Below are 18,951 nucleotides of genomic sequence, written 5' to 3'. Positions count from 1 at the left end.
GGAAATAACAGAGACCACACCACCCTGTGATTAACAAATAGTGGGGCTTATAATATTATAGGATCTCAATGAATGTACATATTTTAACTCACCATCAATTGGAGAATGCTTAGGCATTCTACTTACTACAGACAGCATAGACAAGAATCTAAAGGGGTTGTTCCAGAACACTCAAAATAATTATATGAAAAGTTTTTATGAAAGAGGGCATGGTAGGTTAGTGGCTAGCATAACACTACAGCATCAGCAACCTAGGTTCAAATCCCATTGCTGTCTGTGAGGAGTTTGTACGCTCTCCCCATGACCGCATGGGGTTTCCTCCAGGTGCTCCAGTTCTCCAGTTTCCTACCACATTTCAAAGTTTAACGTGTTTTAAGGCGTTATAAGGCATTGGTCAGACCGCACTTGGAGTATTGTGTGCAAATTTGGGCCCCTTATCAAAAAACAGATGTGCTGGCATTGGAGAGGATTCAGAGAAGGTTCAACAGAATGATCCCAGGAATAAAAGGGTTAACATATGAGGAACATCTGATGGCTCAAGGCCTGTACTCACTGGAGTTTAGAACAGTGAGTTGGGGGGTAGGGGGTTCTCATTGAACATTTAAAGGTTCAGATAGAGCAATGTGGGGAGGATGGAATGTTTCCAGTGGTGTGTGAGTCTGGGATCAGAGGACACAGCCTCAGTATACAGGGATGTCCATTTAGAGATGAGAAGAAATTTCTTTCACCAGAGTGGCAAATCTGTGCAATTCTTTGCCACAGATGGCTGTGGAGACCAAGTCATTGGGTGTATTTAAGGTGGAGGTTCACAGGTTCTTGATTAATCAGGGAACAAGGTTTTGGGGAGGAGGCAGGAGAATGTGGTTGAGGGGGATAATAAATCAGTCATGATGGAATGGCGGAGTAGACTCGATGGGCCTAATGACCAAATTTCGCTCCTAGGTCTTATGAATTAGTAGACTAATTGGTCATATGTATGCAACTAGGTGGCACAGACTGGTGGACCAGAAGGGTTTGTTACTCTGTATCTCTAAGTAACAAGAGAAAGCATTAACATCTTCCTCACACCCTGTAGCCTTCCCCAGAATTGCTTACTCCTGACCATCCATTCAACTTATTTCCTCTCAACCAAGGGTTCCCAGATCCCTCAGTTAACAGCAGAGGCCATTGCTATAAAAAGTTTGGGAACCCCTGCTCTAGAGGGCGTTCCTCCCTGCCTTAACTAATAACCTGCTCACTGACAAAGGATTAGTGAAGCCTACTGCTTCCTTTTAAAAATAAACATTTCAGGATTACTGAAATATTCTTACCTGTATATGGTTCCTTAGGGTTGTTATAGCCGGGGTGGTAATGGGGACAAGCTCCCACTACCTACTAAATGCTCCTAAAGGCGTACACCTCAAGTGGCCTCTAACAACCAGGTCCAGCTCCTGGCCTTCACCTGTGGCTTAGCCACTAAGCCTGGCAGACCCATTACTACTGACAGAAGACGGGGCAAAGGCAGGTTATTGGCACCTTAAAACCAGTCACTTTGTGCAGATGGGGCTCAGTAACCGTGGTTGGCAACTCATCTAGGAGAAGAAAAATTCTGATCTCAAACCTCCACTACCTTGCAACTATATCCACTATTTGGAAGGATTCAGGAGTAAACCCAAAGGGAAAATTCCAGAGCTGGGGTCCCCAAGGGAGTCCTACATTGAGTTCAATGTTGACTGGCAACTTCTGCAATGCTGCTGGCACCAAACTGTATTGGTCTCTGTCATTCCTTTGGGTTCATCAGATGCATGTAGAGGGGGAGCAACATCTTGCTCTCCATATTGCACTGCCCAGGCTGGTGTACCTGGACAGTCAGGACACAATATCCATAGTCAACTCTGACTGATAGAGGCCTTCAAAAAATTGCTTGAACAAAAATGATGTGAATAGACTACACCTTACTAAAGTAGTCTCAATTCAGAACTCACCTTGTGGAAGCAAGACATCAATTAACCAATCAGCTTGGACCCTGGGAAAGAACAGCAGAGGTTCAAATAAAAGCAACTAAGTTTCAATATCCAAAAACAGAGAGGATGGATTGACAAACACAAGAGATTCTGTAGATATTGAAAATCCAGAGTAGCATGCACAAAATGCTGGGGGAACTTAGCAGATCAGACAGCATCTATGGAAATGAATTAAAAGTCAATGTTTCGGGCCAAGACCCTTCCTCATGGGTGAGTTTACAGTGCTGAAGCCATTCATCTCAATTGTAAAATACATTTACTTGAGTACCTCACTGAGGAAGGGTTGATTGATCCAAAATTCATTTTCTTTACAGCCAATAAATTATTTTTCCCCTAAGAATAACTATGTGGTCTTCTCACTGGTGTTTAGGGCAGCAATGAAGGTCCTCTATCTCTGTCTGTCCTTGGTCACACACAAACATAGAAGGATTTTTCATTGCCGTTTCCATAACAATTTTTTTGACCAATCAAGGTTGTTTCTCCTGAGCAGAACCCCCGAACCAAGAGGATCATTCTTAGTCTGGCCTTTACCTTTGATCTGTTTGGCATAGGTGACCTAACCAAGAACCAAAGCATTAAGCCCCAACTCCAGCCAACAGAGCTCTATGGGTCACTGAGGAATGCAAACCTCCAACCCCTACAACAAGATTGTGGTCCTCCTGGAGGAACTACGTGGTAGTCTGAAACATTTCCACAAATGTTTCAAAACTTTCTACCCCAGAGGGAGTGGGAAGATAGAGAACTGGGGATCTTTTTAAAATTTGCAGAAAGAAATGAAGTAGGTCTTTCGGAAGGAGGAGATGAATTATGAGAGGAAGCTGGCGACTAATAGTAAAGAAGATACTAAAAGCTTTTTTAAGTATACAAAGGGTAAAAGAGAGTCAAGGGTAGATATAGGACCAATACTAAATGATGCTGGAGATATTGCAATGAAAGATAGAGATGGCAGAGGAACTAAATGCGTATTTTGTATCAGTCTTCACAGTGGAAGACGTCTGCAGTATACCAGACATTCAAGAGTGTCAGGGAAGTAAGGTTTGTGCAGTGAAAATTACAATTGAGAAGGTGCTCGGGAAGCTTAATTGTCTGAGGTTGGATAAATCTCCTGGACCAGATAGAATGCACCCTTGGGTTCTGAAGGAAGTAGCTGAAGCGATTGTGGAGGTGTTAACAGCGATCTTTCAATAATTGATATATTCTAGCATTGTAGCGGATGACTGCAAATGTTACTCTGCTATTTAAGAAGGGTGGGAGGCAACAGACAGGAAACTATAGACCTGTTAGCCTGACATCAGTGGTTGGGAAGTTGTTGGAATCGACTGTTAGGGATGAGATTATGGCGTACCTGAAGGTACGTGACAAGATAGGCCAAAGCCAGCATGGTTTCCTGAAAGAAAGATCCTGCCTGATTAACCTGCTGCAATTTTTTGAAGAAACTACAAGCAGGGTAGACAAAGGAGATGCAGTAGATTTGGCGTACTTGGATTTTCAGAAGGTTTTTGACAAGATGTCGCACATGAGGCTGCTGAGCAAGGTAAGAGCCCATGGAATTACAGGGAAGTTACGATCATGGGTGGAGCAGTAGCTGACCGGCAGAAAACGGAGAGTAGGAATAAAGGGATCCTGTTCTGGCTGGCTGCCAGTTACCAGTGGAGGTCCACAGGGATCGGTGTTGGGACCACTGCTTTTTACAATGTATGTCAATAATTTGGACAGTGGTATTAATGGATTTGCTGATGATACAAAGATAGAACATATTGAATAGTATTGCACAGTACAGACCCTTCAGCCCACAATGTTGTACAGACCCTTAAACTCTGCCTCTCATGTAATCCCCCACCTTAAATTCCTCCATATATCTGTCCAGTAGTCTCTTAAATTTCACTAGAGTACCTGCCTCCACCACTGACTCAGGCAGTGCATTCCATGCACCAACCACTCTCTGAGTGAAAAACCTTCCTCTAATATCCCCCTTGAACTTCCCACCCCTTACCTTAAAGCCATGTCCTCTTATACTGAGCAGTGGTGCCCTGGGGAAGAGGCGCTGGCTGTCCACTCTATCTATTCCTCTTAATATCTTGTATACCTCTATCATGTCTCCTCTCATCCTCCTTCTCTCCAAAGAGTAAAGCCCTAACTCCCTTAATCTCTGATCATAATGCATACTCTCTAAACCAGGCAGCATCCTGGTAAATCTCCTCTGTACCCTTTCCAATGCTTCCACATCCTTCCTATACTGAGGCGACCAGAAATGGACACAGTACACCAAGTGTGGCCTAACCAGAATTTTATAAAGCTGCATCATTACCCAGCGACTCTTAAACTCTATCCCTCAACTTATGAAAGCTAACACCCCATAAGCTTTCTTAACTACCCAATCTACCTGTGAGGCAACTTTCAGGGATCTGTGGACGTGTACCCCCAGATCCCTCTGCTCCTCCACACTACCAAGTATCCTGCAATTTACTTTGTACTCTGCCTTGGAGATAGTCCTTCCAAAGTGTACCACCTCACACTTCTCCGGGTTGAACTCCATCTGCCACTTCTCAGCCCATTTCTGCATCCTATCATTGTCTCTTGGACAATCCTCTACACTATCCACACCACCAACCTTTGTGTCGACTGCAAACTTGCTAACCCACCCTTCTACCCCCACAACCAGGTCGTTAATAAAAATCACGAAAAGTAGAGGTCCCAAAACAGATCTTTGTGGGACACCACTAGTCACAGCCCTCCAATCCGAATGTACTCACTCCATTTCAACACTCTGCTTTCTACAAGCCAAACTTCCCTGGATCCCATGCCTTCTGACTTTCTGAATAAGCCTACTGTGTGGAACCTTGTCAAATGCCTTACTAAAGTCTATGCAGATCACAGCCACTGCACTACCCTCATCCATATGCCTGGTCACCTCCTCAAATAACTCGATCAGGCTTGTTAGACACGATCTGCCCTTTACAAAGCCATGCTGACTGTCCCTGATCAGACCATGATTCTCTAAATGCCCACAGATCCTATCTCTAAGAATCTTTTCCAACAGCTCTCCCACCACAGACGTAAGGCTCACTGGTCTATAATTACCTGGACTATCCCGACTACCTTTTTTGAACAAGGGGACAACATTCACCTCCCTCCATTCCTCCGGTACCATTCCCGTGGATAACATAAAGATCCTAGCTAGAGGCTCAGCAATCTCTTCCCTCGCCTCGTAGAACAGCCTGGGGAATATTCCGTCAGTCCCCGGGGACTTATCCGTCCTAATGTATTTTAACAACTCCAACATCTCCTCTCCCTTAATATCAACATGCTCCAGAACATCAACCTCACTCATATTGTCCTCGCTGTCATCAAGTTCCCTCTCAGTGGTGAATACCGAAGAGAAGTATTCATTGAGGACCTCGCTCACTTCCACAGCCTCCAGGCACATCTTCCCACCTTTATCTCTAATCAGTCCTACCTTCACTCCTGTCATCCTTTTGTTCTTCACATAACTGAAGAATGCCTTGGGGTTTTCCTTTTCCCTACTCGCCAAGGCCTTCTCATGCCCCCCTCTTGCTCTCCTCAGCCCCTTCTTAAGCTCTTTTCTTACTAACCTATTTTCCTCAATAGACCCATCTGATCCTTGCTTCCTAAACTTTACATATGCTGCCTTCTTCCACCTGACTAGATTTTCTACCTCACTTGTCACTCATGGTTCCTTCACCCTACCATTCTTTATCTTCCTCACTGAGAGAAATTTATCCCTAACATCCTGCAAGAGATCCCTGAACATCGACCACATGTCCATAGTACATTTCCCTGCAAAAACATCATCCCAATTCACACCCACAATTTCTACTCTTATAGCCTCATAATTTGCCCTTCCTCAATTAAAAATATTCCTGTCCTCTCTGATTCTATCCTTTTCCACGATAATCTTAAAGGGCAAGGAGCGGTGGTCACTGTCCCCCAGATGCTCACCTACTGAGAGATCTGTGACCTGACCCGGTTCATTACCTAATACTAGATCTAGTATGGCATTCCCCCTAGTCGGCCTGTCAACATACTGTGACAGGAAACTGTTCTGGACACACGTAACAAACTCTGGCCCATCTAAACCACTGGAACTAATCAGGTGTCAATCAATATTAGCGAAGTTAAAGTCACCCATGATAACAACCCTGTTATTTTTGCACCTTTCAAAAATCTTTTTTTTCATAGGCTGCCTAATAGTAACTGGGATATCGAGGAGCAGATAGGGACACAGATTCTGGAAAGGAGTAATAATAACAAGGTTGTTGTAGTGGGAGATTTTAATTTCCCAAATATTGATTGGCATCTCCCTGGAGCGAAGGTTTTAGATGGGGTGGAGTTTGTTAGGTGTGTTCAGAAAGGTTTCTTGACACAGTATGCAAATAAGCCTACAAGATGAGAGGTTGTACTTAATTTGGTATTGGGAAATGAACCTGGTCAGGTGTCAGATCTCTCAGTGGGAGAGCATTTTGGAGATAGTGATCATAATTCTATCTCCTTTACAATAGCATTGGAGAGAGATTGGAACAGACAAGTTAGAAAAGCATTTAATTGGAGTAATGGGAATTATGAGGCTATCAGGCAGGAAACTGGAGGCTTAAGTTGGAAACAGATGTTCTCAGGGAAAAGTACGGAAGAAATGTGGCAAATATTCAGGGGATATTTGGGTAGAGCTCTGTATAGGTACATTCCAATGAGACAGGGAAGTTATGGTAGGGTACAGGAACTGTGGTGTACAAAGTCTGTAATAAATCTGGTCAAGAAGAAAAGAAAAGCTTACAAAAGGTTCAGAGAGCTAGGTAATGTAAGAGATCTAGAAGATTATAAGGCTAATAGGAAGGAGCTTAAGAAGGAAATTAGGAGAGCCAGAAGGGGCCATGAGAAGCCTTTGGTGGGCAGAATTAAGGAAAACCACAAGGCATTCTAGAAGTATGTGAAGAGCAAGAGGATAAGACGTGAAAGAATAGGACCTATCAAGTGTGATAGTGGGAAAGTGTGTATGGAACCAGAGGAAATAACAGAGGTACTTAATGAATACTTTGCTTCAGTATTCACTATGGAAAAGGATCTTAGTGATTGTAGTGATGACTTGCAGCAGATTGAAAAGCTTGAGCATGTAGATATTAAGAAAGAGGATGTGCTGGTGTTTTTGGAAAGCATTAAGCTGGATAAGTCTCCGGGACCAGACAAAATGTACCCCAGGCTACTGTGGGAGGTGAGGGACGAGATTGCTGAGCCTCTGGCAATGATCTTTGCATCATGAATGGGGACAGGAGAGGTTCCCAAGGATTGGAGGGTTGCGGATGTTGTTCCTTTATTCAAGAAAGGGAGTAGAGATAGACCAGGAAATTATAGACCAGTGAGTCTTACTTCACTGGTTGGTAAGTTGATGGAGAAGATCCTGAGAGGCAGGATTTATGAACATTTGGAGAGGTATAATATGATTAGGAGTAGTCAGCATGGCTCTGTAAAGGGCAGGTCGTGCCTTATGAGCCCGACTCAATTTTTTGAGGATGTGACTAAACACATTGATGAAGGAAAAGCAGTAGATGGAGTGTATATGGATTTCAGCAAGGCATTTGATAAGGTACCCCATGCAAGGCTTATTGAGAAAGTAAAGAGGCATGGGATCCAAGGGGACATTGCTTTGTGGATCCAGAAATGGTTTGCCCACAGAAGGCAAAGAGTGGTTCTAGACAGGTCATATTCTGCATGGAGGTCGGTCACCAGTGGTGTGCCTCAGGGATCTGTTCTGGGAACCTTACTCTTCGTGATTTTTATAAATGACCTGGATGAGGAAGTGGAGGCCTGGATTAGTAAGTTTGCGGATGACACAAAGGTTGGGGGTGTTGTGGATAGTGTGGAGAGCTGTCAGAGGTTACAGCAGGACATTGATAGGATTTAAAACAGGGCTGAGAAGTGGCAGATGGAATTCAACCCAGATAAGTGTGAAGTGGTTCGTTTTGGTAGGTCAAATATGATGGCAGAATATAGTGTTAATGGTAAGTCTCTTGGCAGTGTGGAGGATCAGCAGGATCTTGGGATCCGAGTCCATAGGGCACTCAAAGCAGCTGCACAGGTTGACACTGTGGTTAAGAAGGCGTACGGTGTATTGGCCTTCATCAACTGTGGAATTGAATTTAGGAGCCAAGAGGTAATGTTGCAGCTATATAGGACCCTGGTCAGACCCCACTTGGAGTACTGTGCTCAGTTCTGGTCGCCTCACCACAGAAAGGATGTGAAAGTCATAGAAAGGGTGCAGAGGAGATTTACAAGGATGTTGCCTGGATTGGGGAGCATGTCTTATGAGAATAGGTTGAGTGAACTTGGCCTTTTCACCTTGGAGCGACGATGAGAGGTGACCTGATAGATGTGTACAAGATGATGAGAGGCATTGATCGTGTGGATAGACAAAGGCTTTTTCCCAGGGCTGAAATGGCTGCCACGAGAGGACACAGGTTTAAGGTGCTAGGGAGTAGGTACAGAGGAGATATCAGGGGTAAGTTCTTTACTCAGAGAGTGGTGAGTGTGTGGAATGGGCTGCCAGCAATGGTGGTGGAGGTGGATACGATAGGGTCTTTTAAGAGACTTTTGGATAGGTCCATGAAGCTTAGCAAAATAGAGGGCTATAGGTAAGCCTAGTAATTTCTAAGGTAGGGACATGTTCCGCACAACTTCGTGGGCTGAAGGGCCTGTATTGTTCCGTAGGTTTTCTATGTTTCCATCTGCCTCCCAATCTGCTCCTTTGTATCTCTGCTGCTACCAGGGGGCCTATAGAATACTCCCAATAGAGTAACTGCTCCCTTCCTATTCCTGACTTCCACCCATACTGACTTAAAAGAGGATCCTGCTACATTACCCACCTTTTCTGTAGCTGTAATAGTATCCCTGACCAGTAATGCCACCCCTCCTCCACTCCCCCCCCCCCCAACCCTTTTAAAGCACTGAAATCCAGGAATATTGAAAATTCATTCCTGCCCTGGTGCCAGCCAAGTCTCTGTAATGGCCACTACATCATAATTCTATGTCTGTATCCAAGCTCTCAGTTCATCACCTTTGCTTCCTAGGTTTTCATCATCTAGGTTCCTGATGCTTCTTGCATTGAAGTACACACACTTTAGCCCTTTTACCTTACTACCTTTACACCCTTTATTCTGCTTCTCTTTCCTCAAAGCCTCTCTATATGTTAGATCTGGCTTTACTCCATGCACTTCTTCCACTGCTCTATCGCTCCAGGTCCCATCTCCCTTGCAAATTAGTTCAGACCCTCCCGAACCATGTTAGCAAACCTACCTGCAAGGATATTGCTCCTCCTCAAGTTCAGGTGCAACCTATCTAACCTGTACAGGTCCCACCTTCCCCAGAAGAGATCCCAATGATCTAAAAATATAAAACCCTGCCCCCTGCATCAACTCCTCAGCCACGCATTCAACTGCCATCTCCTCCAATTCTTACCATCACTATTACGTAGCACTGGCAGCAATCCTGAGAACGCCACCCTTGACGTCCTGTTCTTCAGCCTTCTGCCTAGTTCCCGAAACTCACACTTCAGTACCTCATTCCTCTTCCTGCCTATGTCGTTGGTACCAACATGTATCACGACTTCTGGTTGCTTTCCCTCTCGTACCAGGATGTCGCGCTCAAGAGGTCAGAGACATCCTGGACCCTGGCACCCGGGAGGCAACAAACCATGCGGGTGTCCTTCTCACGTCCACAAAATCTCCTGTCTGCTCCCCTGACTATAGAGTCCCCAATAACGACAGCTCTCCTCTTCTCCGTCCCATCCTTCTGCACCACAGGGTCAGACTCAGTGCCAGAGGCCCTGCCACCATGACTCACCCCTGGTCGGTCGTCCTCGCCAACAGTATCCAGGTCGGTATACTTATTATTCAGGGGAATGGCTACAGGGGTGCTCTGCACTACCTGTCAACTCACCTTCGCTTTCCCCCCTCTGACTGTCACCCAACAACCTGCTTCCAGCAGCCTAGGTGTGACTACCTCCCTGTAGATCTCAGCTATGACAGCCTCATTCTCCCTTATGAGTCAAAGGTCATCCAGCTGCTGCTCCAGGTTCCTTACACGATCTTCCAGATCGCCCAGCGGCATGCACTTCTGGCAGATGTGACTCTGTGGGAGAGGGGAGTTCCCCCAAGACTGCCATTTCTCACATGAGAGGCACATCACCATCTAAGGAGGCATTGTAAAGCCTAACTGTGAGCAAACTCGTCCTCTGCCTATTCTCGTCAAAGCCTCAAAGCTCCACTCCTTCACTGGCCCACTCACTCACTGGTCATTTTCCATTAGGCAGAGGAGCAGGTAGTGTTGAGGAAACAGAGAGCTGCAGAGAGATTTAATTTTGGGGAATGGGCAAAGAAGTGACAAATGAAATACAGTGTTGGAAAGTGTATGGTCATCCACTTTGGTGGAAGAAATAAACGGGCAGACTATTATTTAGATGGGATGAGAATTCAAAATGCAGAGATGCAAAGAGACTTGGGAATCCTTGTGCAAGATAACCTAAAGGTTAACCTGCAGGTTGAGTCGGTTGTGAAGAAGGCGAAGGCGATGTTGGCATTCATTTCTAGAAGGACAGAATATAAGAGTAGGGATGTGATGTTGAGTCTCTATAAGGCACTCATGAGACCACACTTGGAGTATTTGGTGCAGTTTTGGGCTCCTTATTTTAGAAAGGATATACTGACATTGGAAAGGGTTCAGAGAAGATTCAAGAGAATGATTCCAGGAATGAAAAGGTTACCGTATGAGGAACGTCTGGCAGCTCTTGAGCTGTATTCCCTGTTGTTCAGGAGAATGAGGGGCGATCTTATAGAAATATTCCAGATTTTAAAAGGCCTGAACAGATTAGATATGGCAAAGTTATTTCCCATGGTAGGGGTTTCTAGGACGAGAGGGCATGACTTCAAGATTGAAAGATGTTCTTTTAGAACAGAGATGCAAAGAAATTACTTTAGTCAGAGGGTAGAATTTGTTGCCACGAGCAGCTGTGGATTTCATTGGGTGTATTTAAGGTAGAGTTAGATAGGTTCTTGATTAGCCAGGGCATCAAAGGGTATGGAGTGAAAGCAGGAGAGTGGGGATGACTGGATGAAGTGGATTATCCCATGATTGAATGGTGGAGCAGACTCGATGGACCAAATGGCCTACTTCTGCTCCTAAATCTTATGGTCTTATCCAAATGACAGATATAACTCTTTTCACAAACAAAAGTAATAAAGGTGTCCTGATAAAGGTGCTCGGCACAAAACATCAACTGTTTATTTGTTTCCATAGATGCTGCCTGGCCTGCTGAGTCACTCCTGCATTTTGAGTGTGTTGATATATCTCTATTGCTGATTTGTATTTCTTATCTCGATTAATCTTGGGCCATCTCTGCTTTATAAAATGATGAGTGCCAGAATTGCTTTGTTACAAAGTGCTGTGATGTCATGCAGCTCTAACACATTTCAAGTTCCAGTTTAATTGTCATTCACCCATACATATTAATACAACAAAACAAAGCATTTTCCAGGGGCCAAGGTGAAAACATCAACAGTCACCGACAGCACAAACAGTCATGATAGCAAAACACTGTCACAAATAAATATATAGCCCAGGTCCCTGAGTGTCATTGCCTGTAGGTTGATGGTGCACGCAGTGCTGTTCCGGAGCCATGTTTCTGCAGGACCACCACACAGCAGTCATCATCACGTGCTCGTACAGCTGCTGATGAATGCAAACCAACTCGTTTTCCAGCCAGCGAATTCTGGAAGGCAGCACCAACCCAGCATGGACTCCAGATCTCACCCACACCACCTCTGGCATCTCCTCCCCTGGATATTTTTAACCATTGTATTACATTATTATGTTGATATTTGCTTTATGAACTCACCCTGCAATCCTTTGGCTACACTCTTCACACAAGTATAATGGGGGTGGTTTCTCACCTACCGCCACAGAAATGGATGGATCTATGCACATCTTCAAAAGAGAACAGATTTAAAATTTAGAAGGGTACATTTAATCACAATATAGATTCAAAGGAACTGAAACAGTATGGTATAATTGCACCTCATAGCTTTGGCAAAGGGGGATTAAACTCCTGAGAGTTTTTAATCTTATTTTTATTCAATATCAAAACTTGAAAGACACATTGAATAATAGCAGCTTTTGCTTATGACTCGTATGAAATTTTGCGAGTGTTTACTTTGATGCCCTCTACAATTACATAATTAGCACATATTGAAATAACTTACCAAGGATTCCTTAATCTACTGTTATGAAAATCTTTAAATAACTTCAAGTTTTTAAAAAGTATAATTTATAAAATGTTCTTATATATTCATCTATTTGTTTGTTTGTTTTGCTATTTATTTATTTAGAAATACAGCACAGAACAGGCCCATCTAGTCCAACCCAGCAACCCACACTAGACTAATCACAGCAACACACGCAAAATGCTGGAGGCGCTTAGCAAACCAGGCAGCATCTATGGAAAAAGTACATTCGAGGTTTCAGGCCAAGATACTTTGGCAGGTTTGGAGAAAATAAGATGAGGAGTCAGAGCTAGGTTTTCTCCAGTCCTGTTGAAGGGTCTCGGCCCAAAACATTGACTGTACTCTTTTCCACTGATGCTGTCTGGCCTGCTGAGATCCTCCAGCACTTTGTGTGTGCTGCTTAGATTTCCAGCATCTATAGATTTTCTCTTGTTTGTGACTAGACTAATCACAAGACAATTTACAATGACCAATTAACCTATGAACTGGTACACCATTGGACAGAGCACCCAGAGGAAACCCATGCAGGCACAGGGAGAACTTACAAATTCCTTACAGACAGCACCTGAAATGAATTCCGAACTCCAACTCCCTTTAGCTGAAATAGCATTGTGCTAACTGCTACGCCTTCGTGATCAAATATGTATTTTAAAGATTTCATTAAATATCATTGTTACATAGAAGCATTTACAAAATACTATAGGAAACAGTTTGTTCATTCTCAAAATCATGAGTTCCCAACCTTTTTTACACCATTGATCCCTGCCATTAACTAAGGGATCCGCAAACCCCAGATTGGGAACCCCCTGCTCGAAATGAATAGTAACTTTTAAGTTCCTGAACTCCCAAGTCATTTTATTTTTCTTTTATTAACCATCTATAGATATTTTTAATTGTATTTTTCTCAATAAGTTCAGAGGTAAATAACACAATATCAGACACTATATATAAGTTTTTTCTTCTCACTTATATTAATCTTGTATTTATATTCCCTTGTTGTAAGTTTTTTAACTTCTGCAGGTTGGGGTTGGTGAATTAAGAGATAGATTCTATAAACATGGAATGCCATCCATTCGAAGGGGCAACTAGCACAACAATTTAAGATTCAGGATACGGTCAGTGATTGCTCTGGAAAATGGCTGCCATGGTTCAGGTGACAAAACAGAACCACAAAGTGAGTAACAGTGGACCATCCCTAACCCGGCTGTAAAAGGAGGAGGGCTGGACATGGGGATAGCAACCCCATCCTAGAAAAGTCCAAAGCTACAGTGACACCAACAGATACTCCAAAGTCCTCATCCCTGGGACAGGAGGGATCTTTGAAGATAGGCTACACCTGGGGACAAGTAGAAAGACTGGGCCAGGACAGAGGAATCTGGCAAGCTGCTATAGGCGGCCTATGCCCAGTCGGACTGAGGGGCTTAAGTAAGTGAATAAAGAATCCATAATACCTTCACAGCAGGCTTGTTGATTGCATTCTGACATTCAATATGTTGACAATGAATTGGATTCCAAGCTGAAGGAAAATTAAGACAAATAAAATGCCAGTTTACACATCTCATCATTGTGTTTTCCTGAAAAATGTTGAGACATTCTTAACAGATAAAGTTAATTTTTACAACTGATAATGAACATTTGTTTTACTTGGTTTTACTAAATTGTAAATAATTGTTATAAATATTCTTGAATCTCTGTCATTGTAGAACACTTTCTAGTGTTCAGCATAAAAGCAACATTGCTTTAAGACTATGTCAGTAAGCTGTCAGCATCAACATCAGTAAACTCTACATTTTTAACTATCTATGTGTTTTCTTCTTCATTTTAATTCTGTCTTTAGCTTATTTTAAATATTTTAAATTCCATGATAGTTACTCTCAGATCAGATGTACAACTAAATGAATAAAGAATTGCTGTTTAGCTCTCAATTATGAGTCTAGGAACATCTCATTAAAAAGTGGAGAACCTCTCAATTTCTCTATAATAGAAGATAATTAACACTAGGGTATATGGGGTAATTACAAGGGAAGATTTTACTTTAGACAGCTATGCAGAAAATTTGTGGAAAGCTATGCAACGATCTTTCAAGAATCACTAAATTCTGGAATGGTTCCAGAAGACAGGAAAATTACAAATGTTTCTCCACACTTCAAGAAGGGAGAGAGGCAGAAGACAGGAAATTATAGGCCAGTTAGTCTGACCTCAGTAGTTGGGAAGATGTTGGAGTCGGTTATTAAGGATGAGGTCTCAGGTCACCTGTAGGCACATGATAAAATTGGCCTAGTCAGCATGGTTCCCTCAAGGAAAAATCTTGCCTGACAAATCTGTTGGAATTCTTTAAAGAAATAACAAAACAGAATAGATAAGAGAATCAGTTGATGTTGTATACTTGGATTTTCAGAAGGCCTTTGACAAGCTGCCATACATGAGGCTGCTTAACAAGCTATGAACCCACTGTATAACAGGAATGGTCCCAATATGGATAAAGCAGTGGCTGATTGGCAGGAGGTAAAGAGTGCAAATAAAGGGAGCCTTTTCTGACTGGCTGCCGGTGACTAGTGGTGTTCTACAGGGGTCTGTGTTAGGAACAACTCTTTTTACATTTGTTATGTCCGCAGCCCCCTCCTTTGTGAGAATCGCAAGAGCACTGGGGGGGGGGGGGGGTCAGGAGACCCAGGAAATGAGAGAGAGACACAGAATCCACAGGGGGTTTGGAATGTCCTGGCCCCTCAATGATACAAAGCCACAGGAAACGGCCATTGTCTCTTGGAGACGGAATTGTGTATTGAGCATTGTGCTATTCATCGACGCCCTCAAGGAATGAGCAACGTGGGCTGGTTGGGGGGGATGGCATCATCCCAACCTGATTGACATCTGAGACCCCGTGAGTAAGGATAAAAGAAGGTCTGGGGAACAACCCCTTTAGACACACCAGAAGATAGATAGATAGATAGATAGATAGATAGATAGATAGATAGATAGATAGATAGATAGATAGATAGATAGATAGATAGATAGATAGATAGATAGATAGATAGATAGATAGATAGATAGATAGATAGATAGATAGATAGATAGATAGATAGATAGATAGATAGATAGATAGATAGATAGATAGATAGATAGATAGATAGATAGATAGATAGATAGATAGATAGATAGATAGATAGATAGATAGATAGATACTTTATTCATCCCCATGGGGAAATTCAACTTTTTTTCCAATGTCCCATACATTTGTTGTAGCAAAACTAATTACATACAATACTTAACTCAGTAAAAAATATGATATGCATCTAAATCACTATCTCAAAAAGCATTAATAATAGCTTTTAAAAAGTTCTTAAGTCCTGGCGGTAGAATTGTAAAGCCTAATGGCATTGGGGAGTATTGACCTCTTCATCCTGTCTGAGGAGCATTGCATCGATAGTAACCTGTCGCTGAAACTGCTTCTCTGTCTCTGGATGGTGCTATGTAGAGGATGTTCAGAGTTATCCATAATTGACGCTAGCGATCCCGGGCAGCCATTTGAAGGAAGCCACGTGCCGGTGGCGGGTACCACAGAAACGATTTTCTTGAACTAACAACGGGGAACCAACTCCCCCCGACTCAACGGATTGGCCTCATCAAAAGACCCGGGCAAGTTTCTTTTCTCATAAATCTCTCTCTCTCTCCAACAAGTGAAAACCCAGCGGTCCCCAAAAACCTGAAGCCTGCAGGAACTGAGTGACTCTTATATTTCCAACGGACAATATATTACCCCCTAGACAAACGATAGAGCTCTTTCTTATTGATGATTATTACTATACCCGCGCTTTAGATTGAGTATTGACGACGTATATTATCTGAATGTTTGTATTAACCTTATTTTTGTGCCCCTTTATAAATAAAGACTTTTAAAAATAGTACCATCAGACTTCAACGGACCTCTCTATCTTTGCTGGTAAGTGACCCAGTTACGGGGTACGTAACAACTTGGGGATCTCGTCTCAGGATTTGATACCAAAAGAAAAATTGAGGGCCAGTGAATCGGGATTGTAAGTCCAAACTTGGATCTGGTACGTGGGTAGCCAGACGGGAAACCAGCAAAATGGACGTGGATGAATTTATGGAAAACCCGACTCTGGGGGCGCTAGAGGCGGCCACCAAATCAGACTTGGTAAATTTGGCGAAGGGGTTAAGCCTCACAGAGGTGAGGTCGTCAATGAAAAAGCGGGAGGTGCGAAGGGCCATAACTCAGTATTACATTGGGAAGAATGTGTTTGCAGCTGAGGTATTGGAAAATATCCCTGAAAAGGTACCAGCTAGTGGGACGGCTCAGTTAGAGTTGGAGAAATTAAGGTGGGAACATGAAATTAAGTTAAAGCAGCTGGAAGCAGCCGAGAGAGAGAAAGAAAGGGAGAATGCGCTCCAGCTAAAGGAGTTAGAGGTGAAAAAGAAACTTCAGCTAAAACAGCTGGAAGCAGCTAAGAAGGAGAAGGAAAGGGCCGAGAAGGAGAGGGAGGCAGAGAGCCAGAGGAAACATGCCTTGGAGATGGAGAAGTTAAAGCAGGAGCCACGAAGTCAGGGGTCGGACCGAGAGGAGCAGTTTGATGTTAGTCGGGCATTGCGGTTGGTAACCCCATTCAAGGAGACGGATGTTGATAGTTATTTCTTGCTTTTTGAAAAGGTGGCAGTGAATCAGAAGTGGCCCAGAGCACAGTGGGTGGCGTTGTTACAAAGTGTGTTAAGAGGGAAGCCACAGCAGGCATATGCGGCGTTGTCCACGGAAGGGGAAGAGAACTATGACCAAGTAAAGGCGGCCATTCTCCGGGGTTACGAGCTAGTACCTGAAGCATATAGACAAAAGTTCAGAAATTTACGGAAAGGGTGGAATCAGACGTATGCCAAGTTTGCCCATGAGAAGGGGGTGCTCTTGGACCGTTGGTGTACCGCAGAAATGGTGGGCGAGGATCATGGGTGTCTCAGGGAGTTAATTTTGATTGAGGAATTTAAAGGTTGTGTTCCGGAGGAGATCCGGATGTATTTGAATGAGAAGCCGAATAAGTCCATCTCAGAGTTTGCTAGGTTCGCAGATGAATATGCCCTAACCCACAGGACAAAGTTTTCCTCGACAAAAAGTTACCCGAGAGACCGTGGGAATGGTAGGGAAAGCCCACCGGCTAAGGGAGAAACTCAGCCGGGAGCTAGCAGAAAAATTGAGGATGACAGGCCAGAAGCCAGGAGATTTCCTGGTTTGACCTGTTTTAATTGTGGAAAGGTGGGACATATTGCATCTAAATGCCCCGCTCCGAGGAAGGAGCCAGAAAAAGGGAAAGCAGCTATCCCTATAGTCTGTCCTGCGTCGATCAGAAAATCGACAAGAGGGCCCCCGGTAGATGGAGTACAGGAGGGGCGTGAGACATTTAGTTCCGAAGGAACCGTGTCTGTGGAGGAGGGAGGCCCACAAATTCCAGTACGGATCTGGAGAGACACGGGGGCTGAGCTAACACTGATTAGCAGTAAAGTGCTAGAGTTTGGACCTCAGACGGGAGAGGTAGCCCTGAGAGGCATAGGAAAATGGACCGAAGTGGTGCCTTTGCATAGGGTCCTTCTAGATTGTGAGTTGGTGTCGGGACCAGTGGAATTGGGGGTCTTGCCGGAGTTGCCGGGGGAAGGCGTGGACGTCCTTCTGGGTAACGACCTAGCGGGTGGGAAGATGGGTGCAGCCGTGAAGCTGACAACCCAGCCTGCGAGGGTTGAGGCCCCTCCCCCAGATCCCAAGATCTATCCCACATGCGCGGTCACTCGCAGCATGTCGAAAAAGGCAGCCGAGACAGAGAGCCGTTTAAGTCCGGCCAGTGTCGAGTTGGCTGAGACGTTTTTGCCGACTCTGTACCAGCGAGGGTCAGAGGAAGGTAAACCGGAGAGTAGGGAGAGAAGAGAGAGTAAACGGGGGGGAGGTAGACCTGCCCTTAGCAAGAAGAGAGTTTGTACGGGAACAGGAAGGTGACGAGGAGCTGGTAGCCTTGAGAGAGTTGGTTCTTTCTGAGACCGAGATTGAGACAGAGCCCGGGGGTTACTACCTGAAAGAGGGTGTGTTGATGAGGAAATGGAGGCCCCCCGTGGTGCCGGTCGATGAGGACTGGGCGGTGGTACATCAGATAGTAGTTCCGAAAGTGTATCGGGACAAAATTTTGAACTTAGCTCATAAGGGACCCTTGGGTGGGCATTTGGGAATAATGAAGACAGTGGATCGGGTTCAGAGAGAGTTCTATTGGCCAAACCTGAGAAAAGATATTACTGAGTATTGTAAAAGGCGTCATACATGCCAAGTGGTGGGTAAGCCGAACCAAGTTATCCCTAAGGCACCCCTCCGACCCATCCCCGCATGCGAGGAGCCTTTCTCCCGAATCATTGTGGATTTTGTGGGACCCTTACCTAAAACTGCGAGTGGGCGGCAGTGTATCATGACCCTGATGTGTGCCGCTACATGATTTCCAGAGGATGTGCCTCTGGGTAATATTAGGACCTCTGTGGTGGTGAAGGCCCTCATTAAATTCTTTACCACAGTGGGGCTGCCTAAGGAGATACAGTCGGATCAGGGGAGTACATTCACGTCTAGCGCATTTCGGCAGATGATGACCCAGCTAGGGGTCAAACAAATTCTAGCCTCTGCATACCAC

At 44.2% G+C, this 18,951-nt stretch overlaps 1 protein-coding gene across 1 annotated transcript in view; it reads right to left on the bottom strand.

Moving 5' to 3' along the window:
• LOC140724707 (protein unc-79 homolog) overlaps positions 1 to 18,951 on the bottom strand; it is a 436,731-nt gene that overhangs the window by 356,407 nt on the left and 61,373 nt on the right. Inside the window, exons 8-10 of the mRNA XM_073039156.1 lie at positions 13,741 to 13,805; positions 11,905 to 11,993; positions 1,965 to 2,005 (exon numbers count right to left, since the gene is read on the bottom strand). Coding sequence (XP_072895257.1) covers positions 1,965 to 2,005; positions 11,905 to 11,993; positions 13,741 to 13,805 — 195 coding nt within the window. The remainder of the gene's footprint in view (positions 1 to 1,964; positions 2,006 to 11,904; positions 11,994 to 13,740; positions 13,806 to 18,951) is intronic.

This window comes from Hemitrygon akajei, chromosome 3 (assembly GCF_048418815.1).
Source record: "Hemitrygon akajei chromosome 3, sHemAka1.3, whole genome shotgun sequence".
NCBI classification, from domain to species: domain Eukaryota; kingdom Metazoa; phylum Chordata; class Chondrichthyes; order Myliobatiformes; family Dasyatidae; genus Hemitrygon; species Hemitrygon akajei.
The sequence above is the reverse complement of the archived record's forward strand: the minus strand, read 5'-3'. Positions and strand labels throughout refer to the sequence as shown.